Raw genomic sequence first — 19616 nt, 5'->3', positions numbered from 1 at the left:
AAATGGAGGTCTATCTTGACAGCCCTCTTGCATAAGAGATACTTGATAGTATTGCAACTTGTATTTAAAAGAAAAAAAAAAAAAAAGCAGGATCTGTGGAATACTTTTGTCTTCCAGGGGTAATCTTTTTTAATTTAATCATCTTTCCTCTCCCCAAAAATGATCATGTTCCATATATCTATGTCTACAGTTATTTCTAATATCTTAGTAAACTCTGATACCAGCAGATAAAAGTACAGCTTGAGGTGAACTCTTGGAGTCTAGATCCTTAGTTGCACAAATACGTGGTATTTTGCTTTCTCTCAGTAGAGGCACTGATCTTGGTCAGGCATGTTGTTAAAAAAAAGAAGTCTGTATATTCTTTCTTCTAGTTACTGGCTTTGCATACTTCTTTCTTGGTCTTGATGTATGATGTACATATTACAGGATGAAATACATACAAGTTGCAGTGTTATATTCTGTTGTTTCTTGGCAGGTTTAGCAGCTTTTTTTACATTTTAATTTAAGTAAAGCAGTCCCCAGCCTAACTGCAAAGGCTTTTGCCACAGTGCAAAATCATCATTACATAGCTACTGAAGTTTCACCATTATACTGTTTGAATAGGAGTAATAAATATTGACTGCAAAACTTACAGTAGGTTATATACCATATCATTAACTACTTCATCACAAAGATTAGATTAAGGCCAGACAATGTTTCTCTGAATATACAGTATAAATAAGCTGTTAAATCTTTGACACTAAAACATTACCTATTCTAGATCACATTTTTGAAACACTGGATTGAAAGTGTAAATGTCAGAGAATTTCAGAATCCGTAGAAAGCACAGATAAAGAGACCCCAGTAATACAATCCAAAAGTCCGGTGAGATTTTACTGAAGTTAATTTCTGGAAGAGGAATGTTTCAAATGCAGCCTCTGGTCTCAATGTCCTGTCCGGTTTATTTCTGGAGAACTGCAAGCTAATTCAAAGGAGGTTTCCCTTCACTGCACAAGTCTTAGCTCCAAGATAATTCAAAACTGGGCAGGACTTTTAGTTTGGAGTAAAACTTGGATAGGTAAGAGCAGTCTATTTCCGTTTTTATTACAATTTAAAATACTCCATAGTTGCAGTGATTGTTAAGAAAACCCTTGAGGGTGATGATATTCTCTCCTACAGAAAATAACCACATAAGAATGTCATAAAAAGAAATCCCAGATCCATCGTCCTAAAATTTCTATGAAGTTCATATTAAAAAAGTTTTAAAGTTTCTCTGAAATTATTTCAAACATGGACCTCAGTGTTTGCACAGATCACTGGTTATATGATAGCTGATACCAAAATGATCATAGATACCTGGGCACGTCAAATCATATGATAGTCTGTGGTCCCATGGTACTGCCAAGGAAATATGTCCATTAGAATATCAAGCTAACATTATTTTATTGGAATTTCACACAAAGAAGGACAGAGGGATGCTAGGTATATCACTGGAATCTGATTTTATTAACTGGGCGTATGTTACCTAGGAAGAATTTTCAAAAGCAGCCAAATGCCTTATAGGAAGTGCCACAAACTCAGTGGTACTTTTGTGCATGTGAGGAAATTTGTAATTCATTTTTCTTACTCCCATGCAAGAACTTTGCCATATTATTAAATACACTTTGCAGGGATGTTAATTCAATAACATTCTGTTTCTTTTTCTTTTTTTTTGCTATACTGCAGTTCTATTGCTGGACTTGAAAAACATACCAAATCCTCACTTCTCAGCCAAATAATCTTGAAAATACAACCCAACTCGGTCCCCTTATCTTTTGCGCAAGTTTCCAGTCTCACAAGTTGCTCTGCTTATTGTCCATCCCACAGTTTATCCAGAATCTCCATCTGCACCTTGAAGGAATATCTTAATTTCAGTGGTAAGCAGATTAACAGATTTCTGCATGTTTCTTCTGGTTCCCCTCACCTAAGACCCAGTCTGCAATTCTCGCAGGTGCCTATTCCCGTGCTCTGACAGAGGAATGTAGTTCGTCAGAGCCTTGACTTAGACAGGACTTATTTTCTGTTGACTTTTGCTCTGCTTCTGTAGAGATATGTGAAACACTTGAATGGTCTCACATTGCACAGGTTCCAGATATTTTCAAGTATTTGTAAAGAAGAATCTTGTTATACCTCTTTTATTTTATGGGCTTAGTGCGACCATAAACACATAATCCTTTTTTACATTTTCTGGCAAGAGCAATAGTAATATCTCTGTTTCCTGAGGTGGCCATATGATTCTGAAGTATTCAAATACACAACAAATAAAGGACTCAATATCTGAAAAAGTCATAACCCAAGTTACATATGATGAATACTCTCCCTTTTTAGTATAATGCAGCAATTGTGATTAACTGTTTATCCTCTTGAAGCTTAAAGATACATATAAACCATGCACTAATAATTACGAACAGGCTAAAGCAGGAGTTCCCAAAATTTTTTGAGGAGCCTCTTAATGTGTGTGCGTGGGACCACAATGAGGCTGTGCAACAACATTCATCGGCAGCACAGTATCTTCTCACCTGGATAGCTACAGCTAGGATGGGCAGCATAAAACTTTTGTCAGACACTAGCAGCAGATAGTTGCACTTTAGAAACTGTTAGCCTAAAGATCTTTCATCATGTTATGAAAACTACTTAAGGGCCAAAGTTTTACATGTTGACTTGAACAGCCCAAGAGTTTCACCCTGTGCAATGTAACTCAATAATCCCCTTCTGTAATTTCATATTACCTAATTCAGCACCAAGCTGAAATAGACTTTGTAAATTTTCTGAAGGAGTTTGAAAGTCAAGGTGAATTGTCTTTTTGACTAATTACCTGATTTTCTTCATTAGTTTGTCCTGGAATTTTAATTTTCTCAGAATCTCACTATATAAGTAATATATATCATATACTATACATTTTTTGAGAGTGATGGTATTCTGCACCGCAAATTATTCCAAACTGCATGAAGGGTCAATTGCAAAAAAGGCCTCTGAATTTTTTGAGTGCTAGTCCACCTATCACATGGAGGTTTGCTTATCAGTTTTGCTTTTGAAAAAGGACAGATTTGTCCCCTCGTATTACAACTTTTCTTTGGGAGGATTTTGGCAGAGCTCAAGCTGGGACTGCTGAAAATAGTTTATAGGATATTTTTTACAAAACCAGAGTGCATATGTTTTCTCCAGTCTCAGCCCAGCAGCCATTAATGCCTGCTGAAGACAATCTTGTGATTTGAAAGACAGGTATCTGCTGATGTCAAGAAAGTGCATCTTTTCTGGGGGCATACAGATTTTTATTTCTTAATTCTTTATTAAAGAACAGTGAATCATGCATGTTTATTAAAATGTGCTAGCATCATGCAAGTATACTGAAGAGATAAAGGACAGTCATTTTGATAGTATCTACATATTTTCCTATGTGATTCCAATATACCAATTCTCTTCAATATGGTCTTTCAGCATATCCTTAAATTACTATTCCTGTTATAACTTTACTGCTATTTTTCAAAGTTCCTATAATTTCACAGTAGAAACAACCATGCAGCTAATTTCCACCGAAGTAAGATGCAAATTTAAATTTACTGCTGCCTCCATTCCCAATAAGTAGGACACAACATATGCCATATTCTAATAGGAAATGGTTACATTATTAGGAATAATGAGATTAAAGGAAAATTACTCTATGCAAAATGCTATGTTCATCATTAGTCCCTCAAATTTGTGAAATTAATAAAAGAGTCTTTCTTGTAACTTAACAATTAAAGTCCCTAAGACAGCATTTATCTGACTTTATTATTAAGAACTGATTGTGGTTAGTTATTGACTGGTAATGATGCATCATTGCTAAAGTACTCAGGAATTCTCCAACTCCTTTTCCAAGCAGGCAGAAAACAAACATAAATGCTAGAAACTGCAAAGTTCGACTCACTGTGTCTCCACCTGTCAGCTCTAGCGAATGTATAATTGAAATACAGAAAGTGCAAATCTCACAGACACATAAAGGAAATTAGAATGTACAAAGCTCAGTGCATCACGCCTGTCTTAGACAAGTCATTTCCCATTTTCTTCCCCTTAACTTCCTACTCTGTTCTCCCTGGGTATTGTTATTTCAGCGCTTGGCTCTCCTACCTGGGTAGACATCCCATGTCTGCAGAAGATGAACAAAAAGGAGATAATAATAACAATGGTATTATTCCTCATGAAGAAGTCATCGCAAGTTTGCAACCACTCTCCTCCTCTAGTTTGGGAGTGCCAGTTTCATAGGGTAAAGAGAAGAACAAACTTCCAAAGTATGGGAGGAATGGGAGAAGGAATTTGTGCTTCACTCCAGTATGTTCTTTACTAGTTTTTGCTCTTGTACAACTGAATTAGTGAATGAGAAATTATTGCAGGGCAATTTTCAGATAGCTTAAATTCCAACTAAGTTCCAGTGCCTCATTAATGAAAACAGCAAAGTAACTCTCAGAAAAGTGCTTCAGAGAGGCAAAGCAAGGCACTGAGCAGGAATACAAGAGGTGCAAGGACTTAGCAGAGTTTAAGCCATCCAAATATAAGGGTAAGAAGCTTACTTTGGCAGGCCCAGTTATTGATCATAATTGTAGGCTTGACTAGTGCTCTGTTTTGATCATTTAAATTGAATGAAATGATCTGAATAAATCAAATTCATTCTCAAAGACTTAAAACTTTCTGATTACTTTCTCATTGAGCATGATTACTTGATTAAAATATTTACAAGCCACAGAGAATAGACATCTTTTAAGGAATCATAATTAACTTCAAAGACTGGCTTTGAATAAATTTTTGTGGATTTATCTTCTCCTGCATGTCTTGTCTATTTATCTTGTCTTGCTCCTTTGGTGAACTTCTGGTGTTTGTGAAAAGAATGAAAACACAGGCCAGAAGCAGACAAAATGTAGGACAGATGCTATGGAAACTTCCATATTACATCTCAGGAAATGATTCCAGCCTGAATCTGAACTCTCGTGGTCTAAACTGATAGAATGATTATCAAACTTGTCACTCAGTAATGGTTGTATAATGAGGATAAAATGTACCTACCTGTAGTGCAAGCATGGAACAAGGTAATTAATGAAAATAAGTGAATAATTAAAGATAGAGAAACTGGAAAGCCAGATTATCCATCTTCCTGTCAGTAAAGGACTGTTTTCTGTAACCATTTCCACAGTTCAGCTGTCTTAGCTTTAAATGTCAAAAGCAATGGAGCTTTCACAAATCTCCTTTAGAACACTACAGTTTCTCTTAAAGATTTACTCATGGTGAAAGGTGATGGCACAGCTACCCCATTAACACTACCCAGTGCTGTACACAGAGACTGGGTCTCCTGACATTGTACTGGCCACTGCCATGACTGTGCAGTCTCCTCCAAAAATCTTTGAGTTTACAGTCTGAAGGCCAAATCCTGACAAAGATATTAATTGTGAATACTACCTTAATTACCTAAATTATCTGTTTGGGTCATCTTGTCTCCGTTACTCCTAGGGAGGGGTATTTCACTCTTTCTTTGACCCAGCTGAACAATGTAACATTCAATGCAAATATTAGACCATCAGCATCATGCTTTAAACCAACAAGCAGGTTTGGTTTAGATTTTCCTAAATGTGTTGGAAGAGGCATGATGTAAATATGTGTGCAACTCGAGCCCCCAAAAGGTCTCCCAGGTTCCTGTGTAAATACTAGCAGATTTGATGCTCTGGGCCTGACATGCTGCGTACCAGCTTACACAGCAGAAATGGCAGAGCACAGGGGAAAACAGTAAGACAGAGGCTCCCTTAATGAATTCCTCCTGAATTAGGAAGGACTCATTTCTTTAAGAAACAGTTCTTTTTCTAGGATTCTCCCGGAAGTTACACCTATATGCCACACTTGCCAATAGTTAGTTCTTCAACCTTTCCAGATGTATTTTAGAAAGAGGTGACCATGTTCCATCAACCAGCAGCTCTGAGAAAAGGACTCATTTGGAGAACCCTGAATGTCCAGTGGGGAGAGATACCCAGTACGTGGTCCTGGCGCAGACACCAGGAGGCTGCAGAGGGGCTGCTGGAGCACCTAGCACATCTTGATGGTTAGCTCTAAGTGGTTCCTTGCCATCATGTGGGCTTCCTGGCTTTCCCCCTTCTCTCTCTGACACAGTAGAAGAAGCTGTGACAACTCACTTAGGTGCCCTAAATAATGTCAACAGCGACAGAAACCTTTTTGGCTGTTATAATAGCTAATATTGCTCCCCAAAGAGGTGCTTTCAAACTGTCCCAGAGAGGATTTCCAGTTTGCTGCTGTGTTGGCAAGACTATGCTTGCCTCTTTGAAGCAGCAAACATTAGTAGGCTTTCTATACAATCACTGAGGTGAGGGAAGATCCGTGACAATCCACTTTGTCAAGGATATGATTTCATAATACTTTGTTTTGTCTAATATCTTTATCAGGGACTGTAGTGACAGGATGAAAGGTTACAGTTTTTAACTGAAAGAGGTAAATTTATATTAGATATTAGGAAGAAATTCTTTAATGTGAAGATGGTGAGACACTGGAACTGGTTGCCCAGAGACGTTGTGGATGTCCCTCCCTGGAAGTGTTCGAGGCCAGGTTGGAGAGGGGTTTGAGCATCCTGGTCTAGTGGAAAGTGTCCCTGCCCATGTCAGGGGGGTTGGAATTAGATGATCTTTATGGTCCTTTCCAACCCAAACCATTCTATGATTCTATGATTTTATGAAATATCTTCAATTTTTCACTTGACTGAAATCCTAGTCCTGAAAGCAACACATCTTATTCTGAGACTCTGTAAGGATAGGATAAGATTACTGATGTGAAGTTGCGTAGTAGTTCCTGGTTAAATATGGTTATCAGCTGTGTCCTGCTCAGTACAGTTTGAAGAAATGGCAATCTAGAAAAATGTTTCAGAAGCTATTCTGAATAATTTATTGCCACTGCATACTGAGCTGGCTGCATGCACAAAGAGAGTATGTAGTTTCATATGAAGACTTGAAGTAAGGAAGAAAGGAAGAATGGCTCAAGATACTTTTTCAGAATTGCCAAGAAAATCTCTGGACAGAATAAAACAAATAATCATATAATCATAGAATCGCTTAGGTTGAGACCTTTAAGATTACCAAGTCCAACCATAAACCTAACACTGCCAAATCCACCACTAAACCATGTTCCTAAGTTTTAAATACCTCCAGGGATGGTGACTCAACCACTTCCCTGGGCACCCTGTTCCAGTGCTTGACAGCCCTTTGGGTGAAGAAATTTTTCCTAATATCCAATCTAAGCCTCCCCTGGTGCAACTTGAGGCCATTTCATGTCATCCTATCGCTTATTACTTGGGAGAAGAGACCAACCCCCACCTCGCTACAGTCTCCTTTCAGAAAGTTGTAGAGAGCAATAAGGTCTCCCCTCAGCCTCCTTTTCTCCAGGCTAAACAACCCCAGTTCCCTCAGCCACTTCTCATAAGACTTGTGCTCTAGACCCTTCACCAGCTTCATTGCCCTTCTTTGGACATGGTCCAGCACCTCAATGTCTTTCTTGTAGTGAGAGGCCCAAAAACTGAACACAGTATTCAAGGTGTTGCCTCACCAGTGCCGAGTACAGGGGGACAATCTCTTCCCTTGTCCTGCTGGCCACCCTATATCTGATACAAGCCAGGATGCTATAGGCCTTGGCTACCTGGGCACACTGCCGGCTCATATTCAACCATCTGTCAACCAACACCCCCAGGTCCTTTTCCGCCAGGCAGATTTCCAGCCACTCTTCCCCGAGCCTGTAGCATTTCATGGGATTGTTGTGACCCAAGTGCAGGACCCGGCACTGAGCCTTGTTGAACTTCATACAGTTGGCCTCAGCCCATCGATCCAGCCTGTCCAGATCCCTCTGTAGAACCTTCCTACCCTCAAGTAGATCAACACTCCTGCCCAACTTAGTGTCATCTGCAAACTTACTGAGGGTGCACTCGATCCCCTTGTCCAGATCATTGATAAAGATATTAACAGAACTGGCCCCAGTATCGAGCCCTGGGGAACACCACTTGTGACCGGCTGCCAACTGGATTTAAATCCATTCACCCCAACTCTTTGGGCCCAGCCATACAGCCAGTTTTTTACTCAGCGAAGAGTACGTCCATCCAAGCCACGAGCAGCCATTTTCTCCAGGACAATGCTGTGGGAAAGGGTGTCAAAGGCTTTACTAAAGTCCAGGTAGACAACATCCACAGCCTTTCCCTCATGCACTAAGTGGGTCACCTTGTCATAGGAGATCAGGTTAGTCAAGTAGGACCTGAATATTAGAAGGACATGCATGAGTGATGTAAAAAAATTCCCATTCAAGATAGAAGGGGAGTTTTTCAAGGACGGTGGGCAGAGAAAACATATCTGTAATGAGGGTACAGAAACTCACTGGTGTGTTTAAGGAAGTACAGTCTTAGCGATGATGTTACCTAGATCACCATCCCAAAATGAGAAATAACATTAACAATATTTCAGACATGTATATAGGCTTGTTTTTAAATCTTTAAAATTTTGCTTCCCCAGTTGAAATAAATGTTATTTTTAATTTAGGAACTCTATTTGGGCATTAAATGTACCACTGATTACAGACTCCCAACAAGGAAAAAAAGATTGCCAAATTTAGATTTGATGAGAAAGCACAGGAAATATATATGAGACTGGTTTAAGGGTGGAAATGCAAGGACCATACTGAATTTATAAATTGAACAGAAGTATCATTTATCTTGTACCACTCAGAACAGGCAGATGCTGTATGCCTTTGGAAAAAAAAGAAAGAGCTTTTTTATTTTAATGGGCACCGTTGTGTGAATTGTTTTCAGCAGAGTTTCTTCCACTTCTAGCAGGGTTGGCAGCATACACAAGTTGTATTTTTTCCATTTTCCCTCTACTTGTTTACTTTATGGTGTACTTGGAGATTTGATTCTGCTTATTAATTAGAATGAAACAAGAAGTTCAACAATTATCACTTAAACGCATGTAACAAGTATTTGAGAGGAGATTCAGAAGGGCCGGTGCTCCCCAGCTTGGACAAGGTGATGGCCTTTCCTCCTTTCTATACATAAAATAGGAGATTTGCAGTCAGTAAGAAGTATATTTACTTAGGAATGCCCCTGCAGGGTAGATCTTAATCGCTATTTCACTGTGAACTCTAGTAGCAAGGATTTAGCCAGGATCTTGGTCAGGGTGCTGTGTGTGATAGCTTGTATCTGTATGGCCAAGGTGATTTGTTTGTTATATTATTTTTAAGTCTAAGGCTTAGCAGTAATGGTTGCATTTAACAACATTTTTACACCATACTGTCTTTATTTAGCTAATTTCTTTCCACTAGAAAGACATTTTTCCACAGCTCCATTTCTAAATAATAGAAATAAGTAACTTGACAATGACATACATTTGCTTCAACCAGAATCATGGGGGGAGTTTTTAGTCTGAATAGTAATGCATGACTGCTGCTAAAATTTGAAAGGGAAGATAATCCTTTTTTTTAAATTCTTGGAGGCTTTCCTAGAATGATACATACTTATTTACATAGAAATAAAAAATCAAAACCAGGACTGCATCATTGCATCTGTACAGTTTTTGAAATGTTTTGACACATTCGCTGAGATTTACTAGGTAATTTCACATGCTTGTCTGGCAATTTATAATCCATTATTTTGCACTACAAGCTGCATCCTTGAGTTTATTTTATGGGATAGACATAAAGTAAAATAATTGACAACAGCCCCTGGCCTCTCCCTTTTATCTATGACAATGATCTTCAGTGAACAGAATCCAAGGGATGTTGTGCATGCATTTTGATATATATTTATATTAATGGGAATGTTTCTGAATAAATGAGGAAGCAAGACTTGGCTTAGGGTAGTGTAACAATGCAATTATTTAATAAACCATGTGTCACAAGAATCTTTCAGGGTCAGTATTGCATCAAAAGGTGCACTGTTTTGGAACCATCGTTGGGCCTTGGTTTTCTAATATTAGCTGCTGAGAAAAAAATTGGTAAAATTGGGCTTATTTCTCTGTGAGCTGATGGGTTTCTGCAGTAAAGTTGGGATATGTATGAAATAAAGCACTAAAATCCCACTCAGTTATGGGCAGAATTAGTCCCCCATATTGGAGATAGATAGATTACTATTAAAGGAGAGAAGTAATTAAGTATTGTATACCATAATTTTGTTGTTAATATGGACATTATAGTCATTTAATCAGAAATCAATGAAGCAACTCTGTGTTATAAGCACTAGAAGAAAAAGGAGAACTGCAAGAAGAGAAAAATAAAAAACACTGGGTAAAAGACTAGGGCTCCACCCTGATTTTCAAGGCATAGAGCAGATTTACATGGAAGATCACTTTTAAAAGCTGGAGGAGGAGAAGAGAGGGGAAGGAAAGGTATGCCTGACCTGCAGTTTAAGATTAATTTGTGCTGCAAGGTCAGGAACGTTGGAATTTTAAGGGTTTGTTTTGCCCACTATTTAGAGTCACTTCATATTTTTGTACTAGAACTGAACTTCTCCAATGATAAACACGTTTAGCTCCAGGCATTCCGTTTGTCACCAGCTGGGAGCAGGGGGAAAGCCTTGCTTATTCTCCAGACTAGTGAGAACTCACTTGGAAAGCTGCTGTTTCTCCAGTTCCAAAAAACACAGCTAATTTACTCAACCCTTTTTTAATGGAGAGGTTATAGTTGGATGATTCTTATTACAGAGTGTTTTTCATTTTGTCCTAAATCTTATGTTTTCATTTTGGACATTGGTCTATAGAGTATGATAATGTGTACCAGTACAGATACAAACCCCCCTATTTATTTTATTATAGACCAAATTGTAACCTGTCCTCCATATTATTTTAGTGAAACAAGAATACAGAAAACACTGTTATTTAGCTGAAGCAGTGCTGTGGGTTAGGTGGTGCAGTGCTACAGTGCCACTACACTGGAGCTCTATCCCTTTGGAACAGTCCATAGACTCAGGGAATATATGCTGTACGTGGCATGATATATGATCTTGTAGGAGCGGGTAAAACTGAGCCAATGTTCCCTTTCTAAAAAGCAAGGGAAAACAGAAAACCGAAGTTTGAAGTTCAGGCTAATAGAAGTGTGGCCAATCTGAAGTAATAGATCTGTCTAATGTAAAACCTAGTATACTTTTAGTGTAGGTTTATATTCTTAATTATGTAATTCACATTAATTATCACTGTATAACAATTTGCACAACTCTTCCTGTAACCAACACACTTGGAACAAATTAGTAGCTTGTATTACCTCCAGCTCCATGTGTTTTTCTTCCTTGCCATGGCCCTTCAATTCCTTTTCAGAATGATCATCATAGTCTTCTAAATGACAGATGTGTTGATATTTAGTAAGTTCATGTTTAGCTTGCTTTCTTTGAGAAACATTCCTTCTATGAAGACCATTGAAAAACACCTCATACAGTGGTAGTTCTGTAAAGACATCATCATTATCTCTACCATCTGTTTCTTCCTCTTCAGATGAAAAATCTTCAGCTTCTCCTGCCTCACAAATATGGAGTTTAGTGTTAGCCTTATGTGATAAAAATTCAAAATCAGAAAATGTGATAGCACTTGGTTTGTGTTTTATGACTCTGATCTCGTGGTTCCTCTCTGGTTTCTTGTCTGATTTTTTTCCTGTAAGGACTGGCCATTCTGTGTGCAAGGGAAGATTTAAAGGATCTTCGTTTGGCTTGTGCCTTGCAGAACAGAGTAATTCTTCACAAAGGTGCTTTGTCTCAGACTGGTCAGTGGCACTGACACACCCTGCAGCTGTGCCAGGTCGCAGGGGTGTCTCATTGTGGTCTAATAAGGATGATGCAGACAGCAAACTCAACTCAGGTTCCAGTAAAACATTCTGAAATTCAGATGGACTTGCCTGTTTTTCTGTCTTTCTTTGGTATTCTTCATACTTTGCTTCCTTTGAAGTCCCTGGGCACTTGGCAGATGTAAGATAAGGTGAGCCCTGTTCTTCTTCATAGATGTTAGTTTCCATTCCAATGAGTTTCATCCATCAGAGGTCAAAATGACTTCATCGTTGGTTTTCTTAAGAAACATAACTCCACATATGTAGCCAGCAAATATCTTCTTACTTTTCCAAAAACATGATCACACAATCATTATTAATGACTGGATTCTCATACAAAACAGCTGAATCCTCTCTGCTCCTGAAAAAAAAAAAAAAATTGATGTTAACATGCTTACATTGGAGTGCATCAGTAAAAGTAATCCCGAAACATGAAATTCCCGTATCAAATTTACTTATAGGTCTCTTCAAAAATACTTGATGTATGCAGATTAAATTAATTTAAAACATGAGAACCTTGACGTGTTTTCCTTAGAGACTAGGAAACAACTGGCAAATGCAGAAAAGGTTTTTAAATATTGACTTTATGTTGATTATTGACACAATGGTTCAGAATCATTCAAAGTGATTGTAGGTATATGCTTGTTAACGAAACATGCTTCTGTTCACTATATATTTATTGTTTGTTAAATCACTGAAAACTTTTACATTGTTTTGATAAAACTACTAAAATGTCATAGGGAAGAGCAAGGAGGCAAAGTAATTGACAGAAAAGAGAGAAGATTTCAATATAGGTAGAATTTTCTCTCTTGGCTTCTGTGAATTGCCAATGCAGTGCAGCACCTGTCCATTTCCAATAAATTTGCAAAGCAAAAAGACACTGAAAATAACAGAGAGCTTCAGTACACATCAGACTTGGGCATGTCTGGTTTAAATCAGTCTTAACTTCTGTGCTCACATCTAGGCTGTGCACCTCCAACGCATGGGAAGAATGGAGCAGCTGAAGAACTGATCTTGCATCACTGAATAGCTTACATTCACCCATACATGTAATTTACTTCTTGTGACAGATTGAATATTGATAGTATTTATTTTAATGATTGTTTCAGTACTCCATCTGTGAGAGAGCAAAGCAGAACAGAAGCTTTTCAAAATAAAGAGAAGCTTAAGCTTTTGATGTATGTGGCAAACCTGTCAGTGATGAGGAAGACATGTCAGAAGGCAGCACTGTGATTGTCAAAGTGGGAAGCAAGCAAAGTAAGATGCTGGCATGTGATGTGCTTCTCACTGCATGTGCCATAAACTGAGCAATGCACACCAGCTAGGCATATTTCAGTGCTGGTTAGCATATATTTCTGCATTACAAACATACACTGGGTTATAAAAAGAATACTGTTACACATACAGAAAATTTGGATTTATTATATTACCTCTGTCATTTGAACTGCAGCTGTAAAAGGTTTGAGCATGCAGGTACACACTGTTTAGATAGACTTCCTCTCAGCTATTGCTAGCTATTTAAAAGTCAGACATTATTGTAAGCTGTCTAGCCTCCTGCTGGTGTCACTGGAGAGAGAAAAATGCTTCCAGAAGGTAAATGCTATCACTTATCTTGAATACCTATTTTGACATGGGATGAATCTCCCTCCTGGCATGACTGCCTTATCCAGAAGTATGGAGGATGTCTAGACAAAAAGCTTACACCGGTCACCTAGATTATAGAGGGACAAACAAAGGTAAGAAGAATCCCAGCCCATATCTTTGTTACACAATAATAATAGACTACATTGTCAACATGTGAATGAGAAACCTACTTTTGAAGCCCTCATTTTCTCAGAAGCTTCAAGTTATCCATCTACGTAGAAGTGACTTCACTTTCAGAAGTGCTGAACACCCTTGGTCCTGCCTAACATTATGTGAACTAATTGAACACAATGTCTTTGAAAATGAAAACATATGCCCACATTTGTAGGGAATAACTAACATCTCACATAATATTGTGTACATTGTGAGCACAGTGAAAAATCCTCTCGCCACTTCATATTATTATCTGTGCTTCACTATGGGCCATCACCTTTGTTTTTCAGTCCCTGGCACTCTTCTAGCACCAAAGCTCCCACCATACAAAGCCAGGTATAAGCAAAAAGGAATTGCCTATTCTAGAAGACTCCCCAAAAGACAGCAAAAAAGCTTTAGCCTGGCTGTCCACACCAGCCTGTTGCCATCAGGTGAGAGGATGGGTTCTGTTCACCAGCCATTGCTGCTGGTGGCTGCCCCATTCCTCACTTATTGGCAGTTCCAGCAGGAGTAGCAATGCTCAGGTCTCCAGGTCTCCCCCCCCCCCAGACTCTCTTTCCTGGCCTCACCCTTTCCTATTGTCACTCTTCATTCTCTGGCAGAAATTACCCATCCTTGGCCTGTTCCCTGGATCTTCTTTAGTTCTGGTAATGCTGCCAAGCAGGCTCTGCTGTGATGACATCTGCAGGACTACACCTCTGTGTTCATAGGAACATCTTTGCTGTAACTAACCCAAAATACAGCAAAAAATGCTCCAGAAGAAGCCACAGAAATTCTGCAGTAGGCAAGCATGGGATAAGTGAATTACATTTTTTTTATTTCTAGTATTTTAGGATGATGCTTTAGATTCCAAAATATGAATTATCATCCCTGCAAAAATCTGTATTTTTCATTATCTCTGGATATTCTTAGCATCTAAAATCAATACCCAGCTTCTTTTAAAATTTTACTAAGTTCTTTCAAATGAGCTTTGTTTTTTACAGGATGTGGTGTAAAGCTGTAATTTTTACAGTTTCATTACAAAAGGCATGCAAGAGTTTTTCTGTTTATTAGATTTGCTTACTCCATCGGACTCTCTTATTTTTCCTGGGATGAGACTGGAACAAAGAAAGTATGCAAAAGCAGGCTGATTTTGTGCAAGTATGGCAAGAAATTTGTGAAGACGAAGCGGTAAGAAGAGAGAGTGTGAGTTTACAGTTATTCATCCTGTGGAACATATCTCTTTATTCAATCTAGCAGTGACTGGAAAAAACCCCACACTCTTATACAAAATATCAAATTCCATATTTTATAAAGAGTTACACATAGACATTTATAGCTCCTAAGAACGGAGCATTTTTGGCAGAGCTGTGGATTTGGAAATCCTGCCCACAGCAAAATGTGTAACTCAGAGAGGTCTGAATATTCAGAGCTAAATCTGTACATGTTGTAAAAGGCCTGTAACACAGCCCTGCAAAATAATATAATTCTCACCACAACTCTGAATGTGTGCACTTATAGGTTCTGAAAATTAATAATCTTTCTGGAAAAGGTCTTCAAGGTTTTATAAATAGGGAAATTACTTTCATATGCATATGTAATTCTAAATATATATTGTAGCATTAGCTCTACTGGTAGGTGCTATTGTAGGTAAAGATGTCAAATAATAAAAGTCTCTTGGGCATATATGTGCTTTTTCCAACCAAAAAAGGAAATGTAGGGCTACTGCAGCTAACTGTCCAACCAAAACTGACTCCAAAACAGCTTAACAAAAAGCACAAAAAAAGCAACACAGGATTTTTTTTTAAGCTAAAATGTGAAATTCATATCTGGGTGTAGCAACTTCAGCTTTTTAAGCTTAAAAATTACAGCATGAATTTTATTTGTTAAGGAGAACTCCTTACAAATCAGCAATAGATTAATACAGATTTGTGATACAGCTAGCGAAATGCTATGGAAGGAATGTTTTCATATGGTCTGGCACAAGCAAGTGTGTATGTGCAGACTTACAGATAAATTTTTGTGTATCATGCTCTATTGGCTTGATTCCCCTTTGCCCATACAACCAAAATTTGTGTTAAAACTCTTCAAGTTTTGCATAAAGATCACACAAAAAGCACGTATGAGGCTTAACCATTAAATAGGATGATTTTACAGAGACTTTAATATTCATAGACTCCTTTCTATTTTCTTTAGTCAATACAAGGAGAATTGTTTTCCGGGGCAAATGATTATGCTTTATTTCATAGGGCTACTATAATAGCAAGTCACCTAAGCTAACTTTTCAAACATTGCTCAAATTAGTGCATTTCAATACCCATTATGTATTTTGGCATTACATAGTATGTGAATGAATGTGTGGCATTTTCTTACTTTAATTTCAATTTAAACTTGAACTGACATAGTAAACCAGCAAATCAAGTCCTGGTCTTGGCTGGAACAATACACCACTCATTTAAAATAACAAGGTTTTACCCCTCAGCCCCTAATGCATTTGTTTCCCTTTCACAATGACTTTGCTTAATATTTCCCATTGACTTAAACAATCTTCCCCTGAAAAATTAAGCAACAAGCCAAGAGAATGTGAGACGCATAGACTAAGAGCAAATTAGGAGATTAGGATTTTTGTTTTCCTGATGATAATTTTACCTGTTTTGCAAGGTAACCCCATATTTTTCAATTCAGTTAATTTCCATAAGCGTAACAACTGGAACTCAGTTAGTAGCCAAAAGATCCTCCAAGCGTTGGGGCAGAACAGAAAAAGAAGTGAGCAGATCCTTAACAAAAGGCATTTCAGCTTGCTTGCTGCACAAGAACTCTGTCAACAGAAGTATGTGTGAGAACCCCTGGGGCAAGAACAGCCCCAGCAAGCACTGGCCAAATTATTCACAGAAAAAGACAGAAAAAAATGAGAGGGAAGGAAAAAAATAAAAAAAGCGAGAGCATGCTTCACAGGAAACCAGGCACTTCTAAAAATACAGTGTGACCTCATTCTTCGCGTTATGCCAGACTTCAACATTGTGCTTTGCTTTATCACCTGGAGCACCTGGAGTCAGGTTCCCACTGCACACAGTCGAGTTTGGATGCTGTCAGGTTTTGAAAAGGTAGGCTGTGAAAATGCCTTTTGATGTAGTATATAGCCAGTATAAAGGAATACCGAAATTAGCTTTCCATGTCACTTGCAAATTCTAATTATTGTTTGCCTATGTTTCTTCAAGACATACATTTGCTGCCAAAGCTTTATGAGTCTTCCCTTTTATATATATTAATAGGATCATAGCTTGCAGACAGACTTCTGCATACGCTGCAAAGTGTAGCTATAGCGTTGGTTACTGGACATGTGAGTTTCTGACTGTGATTATAAAGCAGTTATTTGCAAATCTAGCCCGGAAAGGAAAATGATGAATTGTCACTGGAAATATGGGGTGAGAAGACTCTGAGTTATAGTTTAATTTTGGAAGTGTTTTTCTATATTGCTTTCGATTAGAGCAAACAGCAAATATGGAAAAGCTGCAATACCCTTCTACTCATGTAATGGATCCTGCACAGTAGTAGTAGTAGTAGATTACATTTTTCACCTTGAGATATCCAGGCACAGATATTTGGCACAGATGCTGCCAAATCTACATCCCTCCTGACTCATTTCAGTGAGTGAGGGAGGTGGCACTTAAATGCCGATTTCTCTTACACCTCATGCACCTGATTGCCTTTGATGAAGTTAAACAGTATTTTAGTCAGGAAAGAAGTTGGCATATTTATGAATGAGTCACTCAGCAAATGAAGCCACATCTTGAGGCAAACATTTTACAGGAATTACTTTATATGACAATTTAGTGAGGCTTGTCTCAATTTAGAAGTGTTTATTATCCCAGGATAGCTGTGCTACCAAGCCTTTGCCATGTCTGTCCCCGCCTCCATCGTGGCAGAAGCTCATTTTACATTGTCAAGGAAAGTAAAATATCTTCTCAAGTGCAATAAACTACAATGATGAAGAGACACTTTGCTAATTTAACCGTGCATAAATTCATGTTTGTTTTAGGTGAAACTTTTGGTCACAGATGTGCTGTTTTCCAACCACCATCTTAACTAATGCAGCTATGTCAGCAATTTATTTACAGCTGGACCTACTTGCAATATATAGGAGGGAAAGATTCTGCTCCAGGAGGAATCATTGACACATTTTGTGCTATTAGCTGAAACTGAGGTTGAGTTTAATCCAGCCAAGGTGCAAACATCCTGCCAGTGTGCTGACTCAGCTGTGTTTCAGTCTAAAACAGCATTCTCAACAGCACTGTCGTTGTCACCTTACCACCATGTGGGAACAGTGGTTTAATTGCAGATAAGGTGAGAATATACCCTCTGTAATACAACTATTGCTATTTCTAAGAACTTAGATCCATGGGCAATGTTTAGTCCTAATTAGTTTACATAAAGTTGGCCTTGACTTTGCAGATCATTCTGTTCTGTGAAGCCCATGAATAGCGTGGTTACCATCTTGAGCAAAATCAAACAGCAGGAATGTGTGAGCATCAGTAAGGTGAAGGAAAAGACATGGTTCTTCACACTTGGAAAAGCCTCATACCTCTTGCATACCTGATTACATCCTCTCAAAAGAAGGTATCCAAAAGGAGTCAAGTATGAATGGGGAACTGACGGCATACGTCTTTCAGCATGTCTCTGAGAACATGAATGAATTTAAAGAATTAAGATCTGGCTTTCCTTCTAACATTAGGCTTTTTTTAGCCTTGCATTCAGTGTATTGCTTTTTTATTCCCTGTTCTGCCTCATGTATTTTGTCTTGCACCTATGAAATGCAGCATCAAGCTCCTGATGAGATATTGTCCAGAGCATGGTTGACTACATGCTTTTAGAAGGCAGTTTTGAGTGATTTAAGATTACACTCTGAACTACTTGAGAAATTAAACCTGATGTGAAGTTGCTGAAAATCCTAATACCCACAGGAAAGGAGGATTGAAAGAGGTGTGTGTGTGCATATGCATTTATCTAAAATCTGTCTTATTAAATGGAAACCAGAATTTTTTAATGTATTTCCCTAGAATACTTTGGCTTTGTTTTATATGAATGGTGCAATGACCATGAAATGGGAAGAGTGGCCGGTCATACACAGACACTGTTCATAAACATAGGCCCTGAAATGAACCAACACCTAATAAATATTTTTAAAATAACAGTGGATAAGCCACATAGGAAAAAAAAAAAAAAGTCTGTCTCCCTTTTGGTTGAGGATCTTGGCATTGGTAAGATCCCAGTTCTTCATCTAAGCAGCCAGTCCAAACCAAAGTCAGGAAACAGCCTTTCTGCAAGCAGACACCCAGGTATGAGCTGCTTCTCCCTTCAGTTTAAATACTCTCACTGTTTCTTCAGCCTGTAAAGTGGATTCCATTACATATGTTCATGGGATGCTCAATGAACTGGTTGCAAATTAATCTTCATTTTGCACAAGTGGAAAGAGGCTGGAAGAAGCAATTCTCTCATACTGGAGGATATCTATGCTAATATGGATGGCTTAAGGGTCATATTCACATCTTTACTTTCTTTTTAAGCTCATGAAAGAGAAAGGACATGACAACCACTTCTCACTCCACAAGTTAGGTAAATAGCAAGCAGCTTGATTTTGATTTTTTCTATTTAGCTCTTTGTTGAAAGTTGTATATCAGCACAAAATTGTCCTTCAGAACAGCCTCCAAAACTGCATGCATCCCTCTGAGAAATCTGCTGAACCTGTGACACCCACCAGCAGCCAAAGACACTGGACAAAAGCAGTTATTTTGGCACTTCACAGGTGCAGAGGCTGGTATGGTCTGTGTTTATTGTATGGTTTATAATTCCTTAAAATTAAAGAAATTAAGTTCTTTAAAGTTATTTCCCTCTCTGAAGAAGGAGAACATATCACTGCCTTGGGTGACTTCATGAGAAAGTATCAGTTCATATTAATTTCATTATAATTGTTATTATCCACCATCTGCATATAAGGAATTGGACGCTTGCATCTA

General features: G+C 38.3%; 1 protein-coding gene across 9 annotated transcripts in view; it reads right to left on the bottom strand.

Annotated features, from left to right (window-relative positions):
- The window catches only part of STARD13 (StAR related lipid transfer domain containing 13), a 328586-nt gene that overhangs the window by 246670 nt on the left and 62300 nt on the right, over nt 1-19616 (bottom strand). For 6 of the 9 annotated variants that reach the window (XR_012622089.1, XM_074815857.1, XM_074815859.1 and 3 more), the window contains exon 3: nt 11275-12187. The exons of 2 other annotated variants lie outside the window; for them this stretch is intronic. Coding sequence is in view for 6 of the 7 variants with exons in the window: in XM_074815857.1 (XP_074671958.1) it covers nt 11275-12030 (756 nt within the window). In the remaining variant the exon portion in view is untranslated. Of the gene's footprint in view, nt 1-11274; nt 12188-18184; nt 18280-19616 lie in introns of all 9 variants that reach the window. One more of the 9 variants, XM_074815855.1, reaches the window with a different exon arrangement.

The sequence above is a fragment of the Strix aluco genome, chromosome 2 (genome assembly GCF_031877795.1).
Source record: "Strix aluco isolate bStrAlu1 chromosome 2, bStrAlu1.hap1, whole genome shotgun sequence".
Classification (NCBI taxonomy): domain Eukaryota; kingdom Metazoa; phylum Chordata; class Aves; order Strigiformes; family Strigidae; genus Strix; species Strix aluco.
Note: the sequence above shows the minus strand (reverse complement) of the source record. Positions and strands in the feature narration are given on the sequence as shown.